At 33.4% G+C, this 20,939-nt stretch overlaps 1 protein-coding gene across 1 annotated transcript; it reads right to left on the reverse strand.

Annotated features, from left to right (window-relative positions):
- Nucleotides 1-1,405: 1,405 nt before the first annotated feature.
- Nucleotides 1,406-20,859, reverse strand: si:dkeyp-97a10.2 (uncharacterized). Its single transcript, XM_056475191.1, has 6 exons — nt 20,581-20,859; nt 20,424-20,480; nt 14,458-14,796; nt 12,304-12,540; nt 9,271-9,370; nt 1,406-2,679 (listed from the first exon to the last, which is right to left on the reverse strand). Exons 2-6 carry the CDS (start codon nt 20,473-20,475, stop codon nt 2,616-2,618), a joined length of 792 nt encoding a protein of 263 aa, XP_056331166.1. The 5' UTR covers nt 20,476-20,480; nt 20,581-20,859; the 3' UTR covers nt 1,406-2,615.
- Nucleotides 20,860-20,939: the final 80 nt, after the last annotated feature.

Consider the following 20,939-nt stretch of genomic DNA (forward strand, 5'->3'; position numbering starts at 1 on the left):
AGTTACTACTTTTATAAATTGAAAAGGTACACTACTTATTACATTTTAAATGTCTAATTGGTAATCTATTACATTTCCAAAGTAACCTCCCCAACACTGAAATTAACATTTACCTGCAAAGTTTCTTAGAGTCCGTTAAATGTCTGTTGAAGGAGCAGTATCAGCAGACAGTGTACTAATACTCAAATAGACCTACATTAAATACAGTATTTGTTTATGTTAGCTAATAAAAATACAGTTGATCATTGTTAGCTTGTTAATTCACAGTACATTAATTAACGTCAACAAGCATGAATTTGGATGTTTAAGAGCCCCTATTGTGGGTTTTTGAAAATGAGCTTTCATGCAGCGTGTATCAGCTCTAAGTGAAGTGAAATATCCAGCTGAGGTTTAAATCTGAAAGTGAACCATGTTTAAAACTATTGATTCTTTAAATAGTCGACTCAGAGTCGAATGAATGCATCAGGTTGATCTTTAGCTTGAACGCATTGACGTCGATACGGTACATCACGTCATGGCCACACAAGGAAGACAAAGCAGAATTCACTTCGAGTATTTATTTGTGCGATGCATCAACAGTAGAGAGGTGAAGCAGGGGAGTGGTATAGCAGAGGAAGAGCGATCTCACACACAGTTCATAAGGTAAGTTCAGTTCTTCGGCAAACACCAATATTATAATAGTCACTTCCCTGAATCAGGTGTATTTGCATCCACAGTAGAAAGAGGACATCCACAGAAGAGCACAAGAGAAATCGGGAGAGTCGTCGAGGAGAACCATCTGACTTTGATTCCAGCCGGTGAGTGAACGAGTGAGGTGAGTATATATAGTGAGCTGGTGATTGCAGGTGTGGGTGATGAATAGTCTGGTGAGGGTTCAGGTGTGTGGTGGATGGTGACTGAGTGCGGTGACTGGGACTGCAGGAGTGAGCAGAGGGCGTGACTATATGTGGTTCCAGATCCGGTAAAATGTGATGCCTTTCCCTTTAGACACTAGCGGAGCACGGAAATGGAGACTCGGCTGTGAGGAATATAGGGTTAAAGGTCATTTCACAACAATACCACAGTATAGCCAACCATGTGCTGTGTTTGCTCCTGTCGTTTTTCTGTTGATTGATACAATAACCTACGCTGCAACGTGGGATTCATTAGCTGTTTGCTATTAGAGGAAGGAGCAGCAGAGACTATTATGTTTGGGACTTTGACAGGGACTTTATTGCCTCGTTTTGTGTAGTTTGCAAAATATGTGTTTAATTGTGTGTTATAGGTTGTAGTCACCCAGCACGGCTTGTAATCACGTATCAATTATACTGTAGATCAGTGCTTGTACTGTATCTCTCAGGTTAAATCTGTATGGGGCTGTTCGCATATTGTGTCCAAAACCATGTTAAAAACACGCATGCTTCCTTTAGCGATTTAAATGCGTTTCTGAACTAAGGATCCTCTGCCGTTTGTCTTTGCTTTGGCCACCATCAACTGTTCATACACCAAAATTGGACAATAGAAGATTGGAGAAATGTTTCCTGGTCTGATGAGTCTCCATTTCTGCTGCAACATACGGATGGTCGGGTCAGAACTTGGCGTAAACAACATGAAAGCATGGATCCATCCTGCCTTGCGTCAACAGTTCAGGCTGTGGTGGTGTAATGGTGTGGGGGATATTTTCTTGTCACACTTTGGGTCCATTAGTACCAATTGAGCATCGTGTCAGAATGTGAGATTCACAGCATGGATGTGCAGCCGACAAATCCGCAGCACCTGCGCGATGCTATCATGTCAAATAGAGCAAAATCTCTGAGGAATATTTCCAGTGCCTTGTTGAATCTGCCATGAAATATCAACGCAGCTAGGAAGGCAAAAGGGCGTCCAACCCGGTACTAGTAAGGTGTACCTAATAAAGTGGCCGGTAAGTGTAAGTCATTAATTAAGGACAGAAACTCAGAATTCAGAGGAGGAAAATGAGATTCGTGAGGTGTAAACTCACTCTTTGTGATTCTTCCCACGTCTTTCCCATTTGTGAACTTGTGGAATTTTGACCTCATAATTATGGAATACAAAAGAGCTCATTATGCAAATGTGATGCAGATGTAGTTTAGACTGATTACTGTCCAGAAGACCCTCACTTTCCTCATCTGTAATGTCAGATCAAGGAGAAACGGGGCCAGTTTTCAGCCTCCTCACTTCTCTCTGATTCAGATTATTTATCATTTATTATTAGAGCATTTTAGGATCAATAAAAGTACAAGCATTAATCTGCACAAACATGAACTCATTAGGCACAGAAAATGAAGAATACAGTAAATATCTGTAGTATTTACTTACTAATAAATTGAAAAGATCCAATTTTACATTTTTAATGTTAATAATAATACAAATGCTGTAATTTTTATAATAATAATAACAAAAAACTAAATGAGTTTGTTGATGACCAGAATGTCACATCCGACCAATCAGAATCCAGTGTTTGAGAAGGCAGGGTATTAACTAAACCCCCTGATGTGCTTTTATAAATACACTAATATTATAAATATCTTCTAGAAATGTGCAATATTTAACAGAAACCGTGTATTAGTGTTGTTATTTTGGTCCGATTGGCAGGTCTGAGATCTGTCTGAGGCTCACAGGTGCTCTTCATAGGGTTCTCTCAGTCTCTGTGGTCTGTTGGCTCCATGTCTGCGTCTCCTGAAGTGGACAGAAAATACCAGAAACTGATCAAAACATTAATATAGAAACAGTGCAAGGATGAAATAGTCATATTTATTATATGGATGATTAAATATGTACTGCAGGACAACTATAATTGGCATGTAGCTAAAAAAACAACATTGAAATGAAATGAATTCAAATTGTTATGATAAAATAAAGAGAGCTGCACTTATTAGTTCTGAATTTATATTATGACAATTCTATTTATAATTAATAACCTGATGGAGTATTTATAAATGTAAAATATATAATCCAAATAATATGTGCCACCATTTATTAATAATCTGTATTACCTGACAGAATTTATATCTTTAATAATTAATAATATAAAAATATAATTGATGAATATTAATATATGTAACTATTTATTAATAATAATCTATTACCTGACATTTTATAACTATATATTCATAATGTTAAAATATATTTAATGAATATTAATAAATGTAACTATTTATTTATAATTATAATCTGTATTACCTGGCAGAATTGATATCTATAATTCTTTATTATATTAAAATATAAATTATAATGAATATTATGTAGCCATTTATTAATAATCTTTATTACAAGACAGAATTAACATTAACTATACTTAACTATACGTATTAAAATATAATTGCTGAATAGTAATAAAACCATTTATTTATAATTAATAATCTGTGCTAATTCACAATTTATTTAGATTTATATTATAAACATATAAAATCTTTGAATATTAATATATGTAATTACATAATAATTAATAATCTGTATTACCTGACAGAATTTATACCTTTAATAATTAATAATATTAAAATATAATTGATAAATATTAACATATGTAACCTTTTATTTATTATTAATAATCTGTATTATCTGACAACCTATAACTATATTTATAATATTAAAATACAATTATGATGAATATTAATATAACCATTTATTTATAATTTGTAATCTGTATTACCTGACAGAATTTATAACAATGATTATTTAGAAATATACAATGTTTAATGAATATTAGTATATGTAACTATTTATTTATAATTAGTAATCTGTATTACCTGACAGAATTTATAACTAATGATTTATGAATGTACAATACATAATTTAAATATTAATATATGCCACCTAATATATTAATATATAAGCAACCATGTAGTTATAACTAATAATCTGCACCTGACAAAATTTACAACTATTATTATTTATTATAATAAAATATTATTGATCAATATTAATATATGTAACAATTTATTTATAATTAATAATCTGTTTTACCTGACAATTAATAACTATATATTATATTAATATTCATCAATTAAATTTAATATGTATCAGTTTATTTATAACTAGTCTAAATATCTGTATTATCTGAGAGATTTTATAACTATATAATTTATAATATTAAAATATAATTTATGAATATTAATATGCAACCATTTATTTATAATAATCTGTATCACCTGAGAGAATTTATCATTATAATTATTTATAATATTAAAATAAAATCATGATGAATATTAATATGTAACCCTTTATAGCTAATAATCTGCATTACATGATAGAATGTATAATTGTTTATAAATGTAAAATATAATTTTAATGGATATTAATATATGTAACAATGTATTTATGATTAATAATCTGTATTACCTGACAGAATTAAGTAAGATTATTTAGAATAATGCAATATTTAACCATTTATTCATAATTAATAATCTGTATTACCTGAAAATTAATAACTATATTTATAATATATTAATATTCATCAATTCAATTTTAATATGATTTAATATTTTATATTTTAATAATACAATTTATTTATAAATAATATTTTGTAGATTTTATAACAAAATTATTTATAAAATTACTATATAATTGATGAATATTAATATATGTAACCATTTATTTATATATATAATTAATAATCTGTATTATCTGACATAATTTATAAGTATACTTATTGATTATATAAAATATAATTATGACAAATATTAATGTATGTAACATTTAATTAATAATAATAATCAGTATTATCTGACAATGTATAACTATATTTATAAATGCAAAGATTTATTATGATGAATATTAATGTGTAACAATTTACTTATAATTAATAATCTGTATTACCTGACAGAATTTATAACTATAATTATTAATAGTATTAAAATATCATTAATAAATATTAATATATGTAATTACTTATTTATAATTAATAATCTGTATTACCTCACATAATTTATATCTACAATTATTAATAGTATTAAAATATCATTAATAAATATTAATATATGTAATTACTTATTTATAATGAATAATCTGTATTACCTGACAGAATTTATAACCATAGTTTTTAATAATATTAAAATATAGTTTATGAATATCAATATAACCATTTATTTATTGATAATGAATAATCTGTATTACCTGACAGAATTTATATCTATATTTATTTATAAATGCAAAATGTAATTATGATGAATATTAATATATGTAACTATTTAATTAATAATAATATTATTCTGTATTATCTGACAATGTATTACTCTATTTATCAATGTAAAATATCATTATGATGAATATTATTATGTAACAATTTATTGATAATTAATAATCTGCATTACCTGACAGAATTTAGATCTCTAATTATTTAAAATAATAAAATATTAATGATGAATATTAACATAATCATTTATTTATAATTAATAATCTGTATTACCCAACAATTAATAACTATATTTATAAAACTAAAATATAATCGATGAATATTAATATACAAAACCATTTATTTATAATGAATCATCTGAAATACCTGACAGAATGTATAACTATATAATTAATAATCCTATTATTTAAATATAATCAATGAATATTAATATATACAACCATTTATTACATTAGATTACTGCATATTCACAGATTATATTAGTAATCTGTTACATTTATGATGTATTACCACACAAATATAGAAATATAAGACTGCAAAAGAAATAAAGTAAACTACTTAAATGAATAAATATTGAGATGTATAAACAAATAGTCTTGCTCTAAATTCTGATTTTGTTGTCTAATAAACTGTAAAAACCTTTCAGCTATAAATAATATTAATAACTGTGAGATTACTGCACAATTTTCACATATTATATTGCGGTTTCATTTCCTTTAACCCGAGTTATTAAAGTAATTAAACCTGAAATCATAAATCTGAGTGTTAGTCATGAACTGATAACATTCTTAATCTAACATCACATTCCTGTTGCCTCCATGCATCTTCTTAAAGAGACAGTTCACCCAAAAATGACATGTCAGAATTTACTGATCTCTCACTTGTTAAAAACCTGTTTGCGTTGCTTTCTTCTGTTGAACACAAAAGAGGATACTTTGAAAAATGCTGTAGCTGGCATATTGACTTCCATAGTATTTTTGTTCCTACTATGGATGTCAACAGCTCCAACATTCTACAAAGTATCTTCTTTTGTGTTCAACAGAAGAAAGAAACTCATAAAAGTTTAAGGATTACGAGTAAATGAGGATTTGTTTGTATTTTTTGGGGCGTGAACTGCCCCTTTAATGCAGTATAAGGTCCTGCATTGGTGTTTTTACTGCACTGGGGAGAATGCAGACACTTTACTTCACACACTGCATCAATAACACAAGTTGAGTCATGTTCACACACATGCACACACACACACACGCACATGCATGCTTGTGGTTTTATAAGATGAGTTTTACATTTTCCACCCACTGCGGAGTTTCTGCTTCTAAACCACTGACATTTCATGTGGTGTAAAGTTGATGAGCACAACAATCAGATTTCATTCATTCATTTAGTCTTAGTCTCTATTTCAGAGGTGGCCACAGCGGAATGAACCGCCAACTATTCCAGCATATGTTTCACACAACGGATGCCCTTCCAGCCGCGACCCAGTACTACAGGCTCAGCGGTTAGTGCTGTGGCCTCACATCAAGAAGGTTGCTGGTTCGAGTGCCGGCTGGGTCAGTTGGCATTTCTGTGTGAGTTTGCATGCTCTCCCTGTGTTGCCGTGGGTTTCCGGTTTCCCTCACAGTCCAAACACATGCGCTATAGGTGAACTGATGAACTAAATTGGCTGTAGTGTATAAGTGTGTGTGAGAATGTAAGTGTATGGGTGTTTTCTAGTACCGGGTTGCAGCTGGAAGGGCATCCGCTGTGTAACATATGGCGGAATAGTTGGTGGTTCATTTCGCTGTGGTGACCCCTCATGAATAAAAGGAATAACCCAAAGGAAAATGAATGAATATTAATATATGCAAGCATTTATTTATGATTAATAATCTGTATTACCTGACAAAATTCTGACTAGAATTAATAATAATAATATTGAAATTTAATTATGATGAATATTAATAAATGTAACCATGTTATAATTAATAATCTGTATGCATATTAAATTCATACATCATATTAAAATGTAGTTTATCAAAGAATTTTATATTAAATTTTATTAAAATTGTATTTAAAAATGATATAACTTTAGAAAAGAATTATCAAAACTTAATTATGCAATTATAAAAGAGGGTGTCACAGTGGTGCAGTGGGTAGCCTCACAGCAAGATGGTCACTGGTTCGAGCCTCGGCTGGGTCAGTTGGCATTTCTGTGTGGAGTTTGCATGTTCTCCCCGTGTTGGCGTGGGTTTCCTCCGGGTGCTCCGGTTTCCCCCACAGTCCAAACACATGCACTATTGGTGAATTGGGTAAGCTAACATTGTCAGTATAGTGTATGTGTGTGAATGAGTATATTTGGATGTTTCCCAGTGATGGGTTGCAGCTGGAAGGGCATCCGCTGTGTAAAACATGTGCTGGATAAGTTCGTTCGCTGTGGCGACCCCCTGATTAATAAAGGGACTAAGCCGAAAAGCAAATGAATGAATGAATGATAAAATATAATTGATAAATATTAATAAATGTAACCATATATTTATAATTAATAATCTGTATGCATATTAAATACATGCGTGCATTAAATACATACTTCATATTAAAATGTAGTTTACCAAAGAATAATAAAACTACTAAAAGAATTATATAATTATTAATAAAATTATGAAATTAATTTTAAAAGCGACAAGCATGTGACGATATTAAAAACTAAAACAAGAATTTGTAAGTAAAATTATGAATAATATTAAGATATTATTATGAATGTTGATATATGTAACTATATATTTATAATTTATAATCTCTATGTAAATTAAATTAATATCTATATTAAATACAGATTATTCCTTATAAATAAATGGTTACACATATTAATATTCATCATAATATTTGAATATTATTAATTTTATTTATAATAATAATAAAATATAATTATGATGAATATATATATATATAACCATTTATTTAATAATTATAATCTTTGTATATTAAATTAATATGTATATTAAATACACAGATTATTAATTATAAATAAATGGTTACATATATTAATATTCATCATAATATTTAAAAATCAATAACTTTATTTAGAATAATAACATATAATTATGATGAATATTAATATATGTAATCATTTATTTATTAATTATAATCTGTATGTATAATAAATAATATGTATATTAAATACACAGATTATTTATTATAAATGCATGATTACATATATTAATATTCATCATAATATTTGAATATTATTAATTTTATTTATAATAATAATAAAATATAATTATGATGAATATTTATATAACCATTTATTTAATAATTATAATCTTTGTATATTAAATTAATATGTATATTAAATACACAGATTATTAATTATAAATAAGTGGTTACATATATTAATATTCATCATAATATTTAAATATCAATAACTTTATTTAGAATAATAACATATAATTATGATGAATATTAATATATGTAACCATTTATTTATTAATTATAATCTGTATGTATTTTAAATATGTATATTAAATACACAGATTATTAATTATAAGTAAATTGTTACATATATTAATATTCATAATAATTTTAATATGATTAATTTTTGTTATAATAATATTAAGTCATAATTATGATGAATAATATATGTAGCCGTTTATTTATTATTTATATTTTTTATGTATATCAAATTCATATGTATATTAAATACATACTACATATTAAAGTGTAGTTTACAAAAATATTAAAACTACTAAATTATACAATTTCATATATTAAATATAAAAAATTAAAACAAGAATTCACAGCTAAAATATTAATAATATTAACATATAATTATGATGAATATTAATATATGTAATCATTTATTTATAACAGTCTGTATTACCTGACAGAATTTCTAAGTAAAATTATTAATAATATTAAAATATAATTGATGAATACTAATATATGTTAGCATTTATTTATAATTAATAATCTGTATCTGTATATTAAACGAATATGTGTAATAAATTCATACATACTGCATATTAAAATGTCTTTAAAGTAAAATAAGCCTGTAGTGATCCTCAATATGGAAACATTTAAATTCCCATTTCAATATCTAAAAAATAAAACGACTTAAAAAGTGAACACAAACTATAATAGTAATGCAAATGTTAACGCACCTCCACAGTATAAAGGCCAGAGATGCAGCTACTGCGGTCAGCAAGAGCAGCAGAAACACAATGGCAGTCGTCGTGCTCCGGTTTGAATTATCACAGGGCTCTAAAACACACACACACACGCACACACATGCATTTATATATTGTGGCTGCATTTAACATTTTAGGGCATTTATCAGCTCAACAGATGTTGCATTTCTCTTAAATACACATTTGGTACATCTGTAAATGCTAATATGCAATGCACAGAACATTATGGATGACATATCAGAGTTCAATACACATGGCCGGGCTGCTACAGCCAAACCTTTGGTCACCTGTGCCAATGCCAAACATCAGTTTCCATGGTGCCAGCAGCAAAAATCTTGGGCTGTGGACAATGCATGCATGTATTTTTCTCTGAGTCCACCTTCACTGTCTTTTCAGGAGAGTTACGGTGTGGAGAAGCCTCAAAGAAGCGTACCAGCCAGACTGTTGCATGCCCAGAGTGAAGCATGGGGGTGAATCAGTGATAGTTTGGGCTGCGATACCATGGCATTCCCTAGGCCTAGTACTTGTGCTAGATGGGTGCATCACTGCCAAGTACTACCAAACCATTCTGGAGGAACATGTGACCCAATGGGTCAAACATTGTATCCTGAAGGCAGTGCTGTCTATCAGGATGATAATGCACCAATACACACAGCAAGACTGGTGACAGAGCCGTTTGATGAACAAGATAGTGAAGTTGAACATCTCCCATGGCCTGCACAGTCACCAGATTTAAATATTATTGAGTCACTTTGGGGTGTTTTGGAGGAGCGAATCAGGAAAGGTTTTCCTCCCCCAGCATCACGTAGTGACCTGGCCACTATCCTGCAAGAAGAATGACGCCAATTCCTCTGGCCATCATGCAGGAGTTGTATCTGTCATTCCCAAGATGACCTGATGCTGTATATGAACTGAACTATATATATAGTTGAACTCAGAATTATTAGCCCCCTGAATTATTAGCCCCCCTGTTTATTGTTTCCTCCATTTTCTGTTTAACCGAGAGAAGATTTCTTCAGCACATTTCTAATTATAATAGTTTTAATAACTCATTTATAACTGATTTATTTTATCTTTGTCATGATGACAGTAAATAATATTGGACTAGATCAGGGGTGTCCGAACTCGGTCCTGGAGGGCCGGTGTCCTGCAGATTTTAGCTCCAACTTGCCTCAACACACCTGCACGGATGTTTCTAGAAAGCCTAGTAAGTGCTTGATTAGCTAGCCCAGGTGTGTCTGATTGGGGTTGGAACTAAACTTTGCAGGACACCGGCCCTCCAGGACCGAGCTTGGACATGCCTGGACTAGATATTCTTCAAGACACTTCTATACAGCTTAAAGTGACATTTAAAGGCTGAACTATAATAATATAATAATAATAATTCCTTACATTTATATAGCAGTTTTGTAGACACTCAAAGCGCTTAACACATTGGGGGGAATCTCCTCATCCACCACCAGTGTGCAGCACCTACTTGGATGACGCGACGGCAGACCGCACACCACACACCAGCTGATCGGTGGAGAGAAGATAGCGTGATGAAGCCAATTATGATATGGGGATGGTTAGGAGGCCATGATGGTCAGATACCAGTGGGCAGATTTGGCCAGGATGCTGGTGTTAAACCCCTACTCTTTTTCGAAGGACATCCTGGGATTTTTAATGACCACAGAGAGTCAGGACGTTGGTTTAACATCACATCCGAAAGACAATCACTGAGCAGTATAGAGTCCTCGTCACTATACTGGGGCATTAGGACCCACACAGACCACAGGTTGGGTGCCCCCTGCTGGTCTCGCTAACACCACTTCCGACAGCAACCTAGCTTTCCCGTGTGGTCTCCCATCCAGGTACTGACCAGGTGCATCCATGCTTAGCTTCAGTGGGCGACCATGTGAGAGTTGCAGAGAGCTAGCTGCCGGCTACTAGGTTAATTCAGTTAACTAGGCAGGTTAGGGTAATGAGGCAAGTTGCATAACGATGGTTTGTTCTGTAGACTATCAAAAAAAAATATAGCTTAAAGGGGCTAATATTATTGACCTTAAAGTGGTGTTTAAAATTAAAATCTGCTTTTATTCTAGCCGAAATAAAACAATTCTTTCTCCAGAAGAAAAAATAATATCAGACATACTGTGAAAATTTCCTTTCTCTGTTAAACATCATTTGGGAAAATTTAAAAAAGAAAAAAATATATAGAGGGGGGCTAGTAATTCTGATATATATACCCTGTATATATTTAACAGAGACTAATTTCTTTTATCTTTACTATGATGACAGTACATGATATTTTACTATTCTGTAAATTGTTATTTTGTAAGTTACTCCTATTCAATTTAAAGGGTTAACTAGGTTAAATAGAATAACTAGGCAAGTCATTGTATAACAGTGGATTGTTCTGTAGACGGTCAAAGAAAAAAAAAATAACAGGGCAAATAATATTGACAAAGTATAGGAAATGCAAAAGAAAATTTTCCTCACTCCATCAAACATGCTCGTTAACACAAATTTCTAATCAGCCAATCACATGTCAGCAACTCAATGCATTTAGGCATGTAGACATGGTCAAGATGATCTGCTGCAGTTCAAACAGAGCATCAGAATAGGTAAGAAAGGGGATTTTGAACGTGGCTTTCAACGTGGCATGTTTGTTGGTGCCAGACGGTCTGGTCTGAGTATTTCAGAAACTGCTGATCTACTGGGATTTTCATCTCTAGGGTTTACAGAGAATGATCTGAAAAAGAGAAAATATCCAGTGAGCGGCAGTTCTGATGGTGCAAATCCCTTGTTGATGCCAGAGGTCAGAGGAGAATGGCCAGACTCATTGGGATCTAACCCAGTACTAGTAAGGTGTACCTAATAAAGTGGCCGGTGAGTATATGTGGAAAAAATGTAATATAGAGGCAAATATTGACTTCAACTGTACTTCATGTATGTATAATTTTTCATAACTAATATTTAATGCTTTACCTCTGGCACAGTGCAGGCTAGTGTGTGCTGCGGTACCTGCGGTGTATGAGGCTGAACTGTGGCCCAGTCTGTTGCTCACCACGCAGGTGAAGCGTCCGCAGAAGCTGCCGGAGACCTGCAGAGACGCTCCATCACTAGAAACACGACCCAGTTTCTCCGTCAGCTGAACACTGTCATGAAGCCACGTGTAGGACGGCTCAGTTCCCCACGACTCCATACAGTGCAGGACAGAGTGAGACACATTCAACATCACTGACACGTGATGCACAGCCACTGAAAACACACACACACACACACACACACACACACACACACACACACACACACACACACACACACACACAGAGAGAACAACCACCAAACTTATTTTAATTTGGATAAATCAGGAGAAAAAAACACTTGTATAACCAGTAGTTCTGCTTTTTTCATATGTTCACCGGCCACTTTATTAGGCACACCTGTTTAATTGCTCAATCACATGGCAGCAACTCAATGCATTTAGGCATGTAGACATGAGATGTATTTCATTATGAGAACTATTTATCACGTTTTGTTTGCAGTATTTCATATTAATAGTAGATTTTGTATATATAAAATGACTGAAATCATCTATAATGATTAGAGCTGAAGACATTCATTCATTTTATTTTTGGCTTAATCCCTTTATTAATCAGGGGTTGCCACAGCGGAATGAACCGCCAACTTATCTAGCAAATGTTTAACCCAGTGGATGCCCTTCCAGCTGCAACACAATCCTGGGAAATTATTAGAGCTGAATATTGAATACAAATACTCATATTTACTGTAGCTGAATAATGACACTATTGTCTGCACTCAATAATACTGTTGTACAGAATATAATTTGCATTATAGATGATTATTTCCTTGTTTATCTGTGAAAATCTGCTTTAAAACAATTCACATTGTGCTGTATAAAGTCTTATAAAATAAAAATATGACTAAACAGTTTGATTATTGTGCTGTAGAGTCTTTATATTTAGTAGATCTGAAGTAAGCTAAATTAAATAAGTTCAATAGGATAAATAAATAGGGCGTCACAGTGCACAGCAAGAAGGTCACTGGTTCAAGTCCCGGCAGTCCAAACACATGCTATTATTGGGTAAGCTAAATTGTCTGTAGTGTATGTGCGTGAATGAGAGTGTGTGTTGGGTTGCGGCTGGAAGGACATCCGCTGCGTAAAACGTGCTGAATAAGTTGGCGGTTCATTTCGCTGTGGCAACCCTGGATTAATAAAGGGACTAAGCCAAAAAGAAAATGAATGAATGACTGATAAATTATTGTAAGTAAATATAAAAATGATCTAAATATATAATAATAATTACTATTATTTTTGGTAGTATTAAAACAAATAAATAAATGAAATAAAATTAATAAACTAACTCCTGTTAAATTAATAGTACATAATTAATAAATAAAACAAATACAATTTGATTATTATTAAAACAATTAAATACATAAAATAAATAAATTCTAGTTATTTAAAAACATAATAGTTAATATAATAAATAAAATTAGATACTAATGTTTTTATTACTATTTAAACAATAAAAATAATTAAATTAGTTACCTTTTTAATTAAAAAAAATTTTAATATATAAAATTTGGTAATATTAATAATACTATTATTAAAACAATTAAATAAATAATTTATTCTAGCTCATGCAAAAATAATAGTAAATAAATGAAAATAAAATAAGATATTAACAAATGCAATTAAAATATTTTAAAATAATTAAATATTTAATATTTAGTTAATATTGCAAAAAATAAAAACTAAATTATTAATTAAAAAATAATAAAATATATAAAAAATAAATAAATAAAAATCGCTCATATTATATAAACAAAATAAATTAAAATTAAAAACCTTTTTTAAATGACTGACTTCAGTTTTTTAATATATATTTTATAGTTTAAACATAACATTTAATCAACTAAAAACCTTTTAAAATTATTACCTAAAAGTTAAATATTTTAAAATAAATTTAATTAACATCCAAAAATAAAATATATTAAATGTTTTAAATTATTTTTATTTTTGAATTATTAATAATAAAAATAAATAATTGAATACAATTAGATAAAATATTATGTATTCATTGTATAAAAATGTTAATCATCAATTTAAACTAAACTCAAATAAAAGGCATGGATGTTAAATGATCTTACGATACTCCTGAACGGTTGTCTGTGCTGATCGTCTCTGTCCAGCAGTATCAGTAACAGTAACAGTGTAAAGTCCGGCGTCTGCTGACTGATATTCTCTGATCCGCAGCGTCGCTCCCTGATTCTCCAAACTCACTCGTCCGTCAGACTCTTTCAGAGGAAACTCGGCCAGCGTTGATCTTTTCCCAGAAGCCTTTTCACTTCTCTCCCAGATGACTTTAAACACATGTTCAGTGTCCAGCCGCTGGATTTGAGCCTGTAGGAGCAGATGCTGACCTCTGATCACATACACAGGCTGAGGGTTCGAGAAGTGAACAGATAAACACTGAGCGCTCCACAGCCCTGCACATATAAAACACACATTAAACATGTCGCGTTATTATTAGTACAGGAAATAAAAGAAAGATTTCATCTGAGTTTGAAACTGAATGCCACGTGCGTGTTCACACATGCGCACACAGACACGCACACACTTGTAAGCTGCTGAGAGATTTGTCTGGTTACTAAGAAGAGGATTGGGTGTAAAGACGGAGGGCTCTATTTTAACGATCTAGGCACAAAGTCTCAAGCTCACAGCGCAAAAGCATTAAAGGCATGTCCACTTTTGCTATTTTAAGGATGGAAATATACAGTCTGCACCATGGCGCATGGTCTAACAGGGTTGAGCTTATTCTCTTAATGAGTTCTGGGTGTGTTTTAGCATAACATGCATTAAACCAATCAGAGTCTCATCTCCCATTCTGTTTTAGAGTCAGTTTAGATTTACATTTAGTCATTTAGCAGATGCTTTTATCCAAAGCGACTTACAAATGAGGACAAGGAAGCAATTTACACAACTATAAGAGCAGCAGTGAATAAGTGCTATAGACAAGTTTCAGGTGTGTAAAGTCTAAGAAGCAAAGCATTAGTAATGTATGAGAGAGTACAGTTAGTGGTATAGCCAGAGAGGCAGTTACAGATTAGGAAGGAAAGTGGAGACTAAATAGTTGAGTTTTTAGTCGTTTCTTGAAGACAGCAAGTGACTCTGCTGTTCTGATGCAGTTAGGGAGTTCATTCCACCAACTGGGCAGATTGAATGCGAGAGTTCGGGAAAGTGATTTCTTCCCTCTTAGGGATGGAACCACGAGGCGACGTTCATTCACAGAACGCAAGTTTCTGGAGGGCACATATATCTGCAGAAGTGAGAGCAGATAAGAAGGAGCAAAGCCAGAGGTCGCTTTGTAAGCAAACATCAGAGCTTTGAATTTGATGCGAGCAGCAACTGGCAGCCAGTGCAAACGGGTGAGTAGCGGAGTGACACGTGCTCTTTTGGGTTCATCAGAGACCACTCGTGCTGGTGCGTTCTGAAGCAGCTGAAGAGGTTTGATAGAGTTAGCTGGAAGCCCGGCTAGTAGAGAGTTGCAATAATCCAGTTTGGAGAGAACAAGAGCTTGAACAATGAGTTGAGCTGCATGTTCAGATAGGAAGGGTCGGACCTTTCTGATGTTATAGAGTGCGAATCTGCAAGATCGAGCAGTTCTAGAAATGTGGTCAGAGAAGTTCAGTTGGTCATCAATCGTTACTCCAAGGCTTTTTACCATTTTGGATGCAGTAATGGTTGCTCCATCCATCTGGATTGAGAAGTTATGGTGAAGAGTCGGGTTCCGTTTTGGCAAGGTTAAGCTGAAGATGATGATCTTTCATCCAGTGTGAAATGTCTGACAGGCAGGCTGAGATGCGAGCTGGAAACGAGGGATCATCAGGGTGAAAAGAGAGGTATAGCTGGGTGTCATCAGCATAGCAGTGGTAGGAAAATCCATGTTTCTGGATGACTGATCCTAAAGATGTCATGTAGATGGAGAAGACAAGTGGTCCAAGAACAGTTGCATCGTGCCATGGCGCATTTGCTATTTACACGGCACACTTTGTAAATGGAAAAACTGAACGAGAAAACAGTTAAACAGAGCATCTGCAGCACGAGGATAAAGAACGAGCCTCCTCCATTCAGCCTCTTAACTGTACTTTTACTCTTTACTTTACTCCAGGGCTATTCAATTGCCGGCCCGCTGGCTGAAACCGGCCACCGAGGCAATTTGTTCCGGCCCTCCAAATAGTGTGAGCAGACATCAAAAATAAATTTAGTTCAGTCGAAAAACGGCCGCTATGGTTCTGAAGTGACGTGCGTCTGTTCAATACAGACAGAGCTGCAGTTGTAGGCTGCGCAGAGCGTGAGTCACCATAAGCGAGTGGCGCGGGCAGCCGAAAACATTTGGATGTGTTTGTAGAAAAGGCCTTTTGTACGATGCACTGATATCAATATTACGGACGCAACGATTAGCCGATTTCACTATTAACTGCGCTTTAATTCGTCACGGTTAATTAATCGTAAAGGCTTCTCTAAGCCGCATTTCTTTTGCACGGAACGAAACTGCTGCAATTAAACAGAGTTATGCCAAGTTGCCAACTGTGCGCTAGTTTAAAGTTCCGAGCTTGTACACCGAGGCTAATACACATGACAGTGGATTAACTAAAGCAACAGCCGTTCCCATATCACGACTTTTCCACGTGCAAGTTTGTTTTTTCTAATGTAAGAATATATGACAATATGCGGGCGCAAGTGAAGCACGCGCTCTTGGCTTTCAGGGCGCACGCAGTAGAAAACATCTCACGGTGAGAGTTGTGCGTGCCTTTCAGTGCAATGTAAACAAAAGATATGTCAGACGAAGTATTATTAAAATGATTATGTATGCATGAACGCAGATGATAACAACTGTTAATCGAAATAGCTTGCCTAATATAAAGCTTGAATTAACATTAGACGTGATAACCGTGAAACCATGATTATTCTTCAGACTATATAATCGTACAACCAAAATCTATAATAGTTGCATCTTTAATTGTTATGCAGTTTAAAACGTAACATATGAATGTGTCTGAATGTAGGAGAAGCCTACTTTAGCAATGCACTGCTTTTATTGTGCTCTGAAATACGACATTTGAATGTGTGTAAAAAAAGCCACGTTGTACAATGCAGTGATGTTATGTAGTTTCAAAATACAATATATTAACATTTAATGTAGAAAAAGCCGACGTGGGTGACTTAAGGAGCAAAATATGCTGTTGTGTCATCACTCATATTGCAAGTCATATATCTCAAGCCCTTCATTTGGGATGCTTTTCATGAACTGGCCCCTATGGCAAACTAATTGAATAGCCCTGATTTCCTCCTTTACTTTGGTGGAGTGAGGAAACGGTGGAAACTCACTCCACTGAAGACATTCATCAGCCTACAGATTTAATTTAGTTTGTTAAGCTCAAAGATTTGTTTCAAAACTATTTCTAAATTCAGTTCTCATTTACATCAAAGGAATAAATGAACAATAATAATGAAGTGTGGTCAAAGCACTGAGTTATATCCAAACACACGTCCTGTTCTTATGCAAATGTTATATGGTGATGCAGACGTCTCTAAAACCCAACAGGTGGACAAATCTAAACTTGTGTTTATTAAAGCAGACATAAATATGCAGATAATAAATCAAACTGCTAATAATAATAATAATAATAATAATAACATTATACAGATGAAAATTGTCATGAATAAACTGAAAAGCCCCCCCGAGGTGAAGGCATGGAGGCAGTGATTTTTTTATATTTATGTAAAAAATAATAATTTTTGTAACATTTTAATCCTTTAATTTTGTTCACATGTAAAGATATTTATGTATTGCTGTACATCCTGTGTGTATTAAGAAGTGTGTAAGTGTTTGGACCTGCATAGGCACATAATTAACGCGCTCTGCGCTGGACTTTAGAGCAGCTCTTAGTTGCTCAGTGGCGTAGTCTATTTCAGTTCCTCAGAATAGCAATGCGTCAACAATGCGCCTTAACACACCTCCTTTCAAGACCAGCACACACATGAGTCCACAGTGGTGCAAATAGATTTGCTATTTTTAACAGCGTGGTGCGAAACGTGAAAATTAGAGTTGCACTGGTCTGAAAATAGCAACAAATCACACTATACACATCTTGCGCCTTATTGCACTGGTTGTATAGTAGGGCCCAAAATCTCAACATGGTTGATTACAGCTTACAAACAAACACACACACCTGTATACACTCATTTTACAACCTTACTCGGGTTACATTTAAGGGTGCATTTACATGACAATAGAAGGAATTGATTTGTGGTTTTGTAAGGTTTCACAAAGGTGACTAAAAAAACGCTTGATTGTGTATGCCAGTAGATGGCGATAGAGTCACTTTTAACAAACTTTTAAGAATATTGGAGATATTTAAAAAATTTTATTAAGTAACTTTTTTATTGTTAATATATAAATGTTGATATAGCTATAATATGTTCTGTTAACAGTCATCTCTTGATATATAAATAAATTATATATATATATATTCAGTGCTCAGCATTGAGCATAGATATATACATTAGATGTCGCCTACCCTGTTGTTGTGTATTGTTAGGAATGCGTCAATAGAGCTGCCATTTTAGTACAGGGTAGTGCTCCTTTGAACTGAATGCGGGACCAAGCTGCAGTGGAGGACTGTGGCCATCTAGAGCCAGAGATATACACATATACACATATATCCATGATCGGGAGTTTTTCCGGAGATCAGTATGCAATTTTTGTACGAAACTTAATTTTCCATCACTTTTCTACATCGATGGATCAGTGATCGCTCAGGCATTCCTGACAAAAAGCTTGTGTTTGTGTGTGTATGGAAATGTACTATACCCCATCCCTGTTAAATTTGATCTTATCTGTGTCCTGAAACACCCCCCCCCCCCCCAAACCCCTCCCGCTTTCACTTCTCATACTGACGGAGGGAGCGATTCGTTTGTGAATGAATCTGTGTTATGAACGACTCCTTCACTAGCCGACAATAATACAAGTTTCTGGCACCGCAGCATCTCGTTGTCATATTTCTTTTACTCTATTTGCTGATTTTATTCAACAAAACTAGCATAAGCCGAGCGTTTAGTGCGAGTTGGTGCTACTTTGCTCTTATGGTGAATGCAGCAGGTGACTGTATTATCATCAATAACGTTACCTGTTTAGCATAAAAGTTCATAACATAAAAAAACGTAAGAAACAAGATCTTACCTATGAAATGTTCTGCCTTTATGCTTTGTTTTCTTTGTTTGCTCATTACTACACCTACACACAGCGCTAAAGTCCAGCATCTTCACGTAGTAACACTGTCTTGACTAGTGCGGTTAAATGACACTTGTCCTGGGAGCACTGTACAAATATGGCGGCTCTATTGACGCATGCTCAGGGTCCGTATGCGATATCTAGTGTATATATCTATGAGCATTGAGTACACCCATTTTGAAAATGAATATTTTTCTCCATTTCTCAGTGAATATAGGCAATGTATTTTGGTGCATGTAAACAAAACAAATTTATTAAACAGATATTTATTAAAATAATATTTTAGTCACCAAACATATTTAGAAATGGAAATATAATACAATTAAATTCAAGCTAAATATTGCAAAAAATAAAAAATTAAGAAAATAAAAGACAACACACAAAATTTCAACTCAATTTTTCCATTTTTTTTTGCTTCTCTTGTTTTTTTTCTCTTTTTAAAAAAAATTTGTATTCAATATTTGTCTATAACATATTTGTCTGTACTAGTTTTTGGAGCATTATCGTACGTTATTTTGTTAGATCAGCTCCAGATTTGGCTTCAATACTGACTAATCTAATGTATATGCACAAATATTTTATTGTATAGCTTCCTGTTAAAGATATTAACGTAAACGAGGGATTTGTGAGGGGTGTACCTATATATGCTGAGCACTGTACATATACAGCTACATGATTATATAATATATGATACTTTTTTCTTTGTTAAATATATGCACTTATTATAAATCCTGAAATAAAAATCCCATTTGCTGCAGTATTCAGCAGCTGGCCAATCGAGAGCCACAAAACTGCATAAAGACACATAAAGGAACTCACAGCAGACTTTAAAAAGCAGAACGGCAGTGAATCTCTGCAGTCGCGGCTCCATGATTCCTGCATAAAGAGAGAAAACAACAGTAAACCTCCTCATACAGTGCATTACCAGCGTAAAGGTCACACACACACCTTATGAGCAATAATGTTCATAACTCACCTCTGATAACCTCCTGAAACAGACGCTAGTGTCCAGAATGCTCAATCCCATTAAACACAGGAGCGAGGCTTTCCCAGCACACACACACACACACATGTGTTGTTTGTGACGCTCAGCTCTGGTGTATCTGTGAACTCCACTGGCCAAGTGAAAGGTCTTTAGGCGTTGACCAAACTGAGCCGTTTCCTTTTTCCCTTTCCTGTGGAGTAAAGCCACTATTCTCTGTTTAAACAAGCAGATCTTCCTCATGGAGAAAACCCTTCAGCATCACACACACACACAACTGCACTTTCAACATGTTTATTTTTTGCTGTACAACTTGAACTGCAGAACAAATGAGGTAGATGAACAGGAATAGT

This window comes from Danio aesculapii, chromosome 16, assembly GCF_903798145.1.
Source record: "Danio aesculapii chromosome 16, fDanAes4.1, whole genome shotgun sequence".
Lineage (NCBI taxonomy): Eukaryota > Metazoa > Chordata > Actinopteri > Cypriniformes > Danionidae > Danio > Danio aesculapii.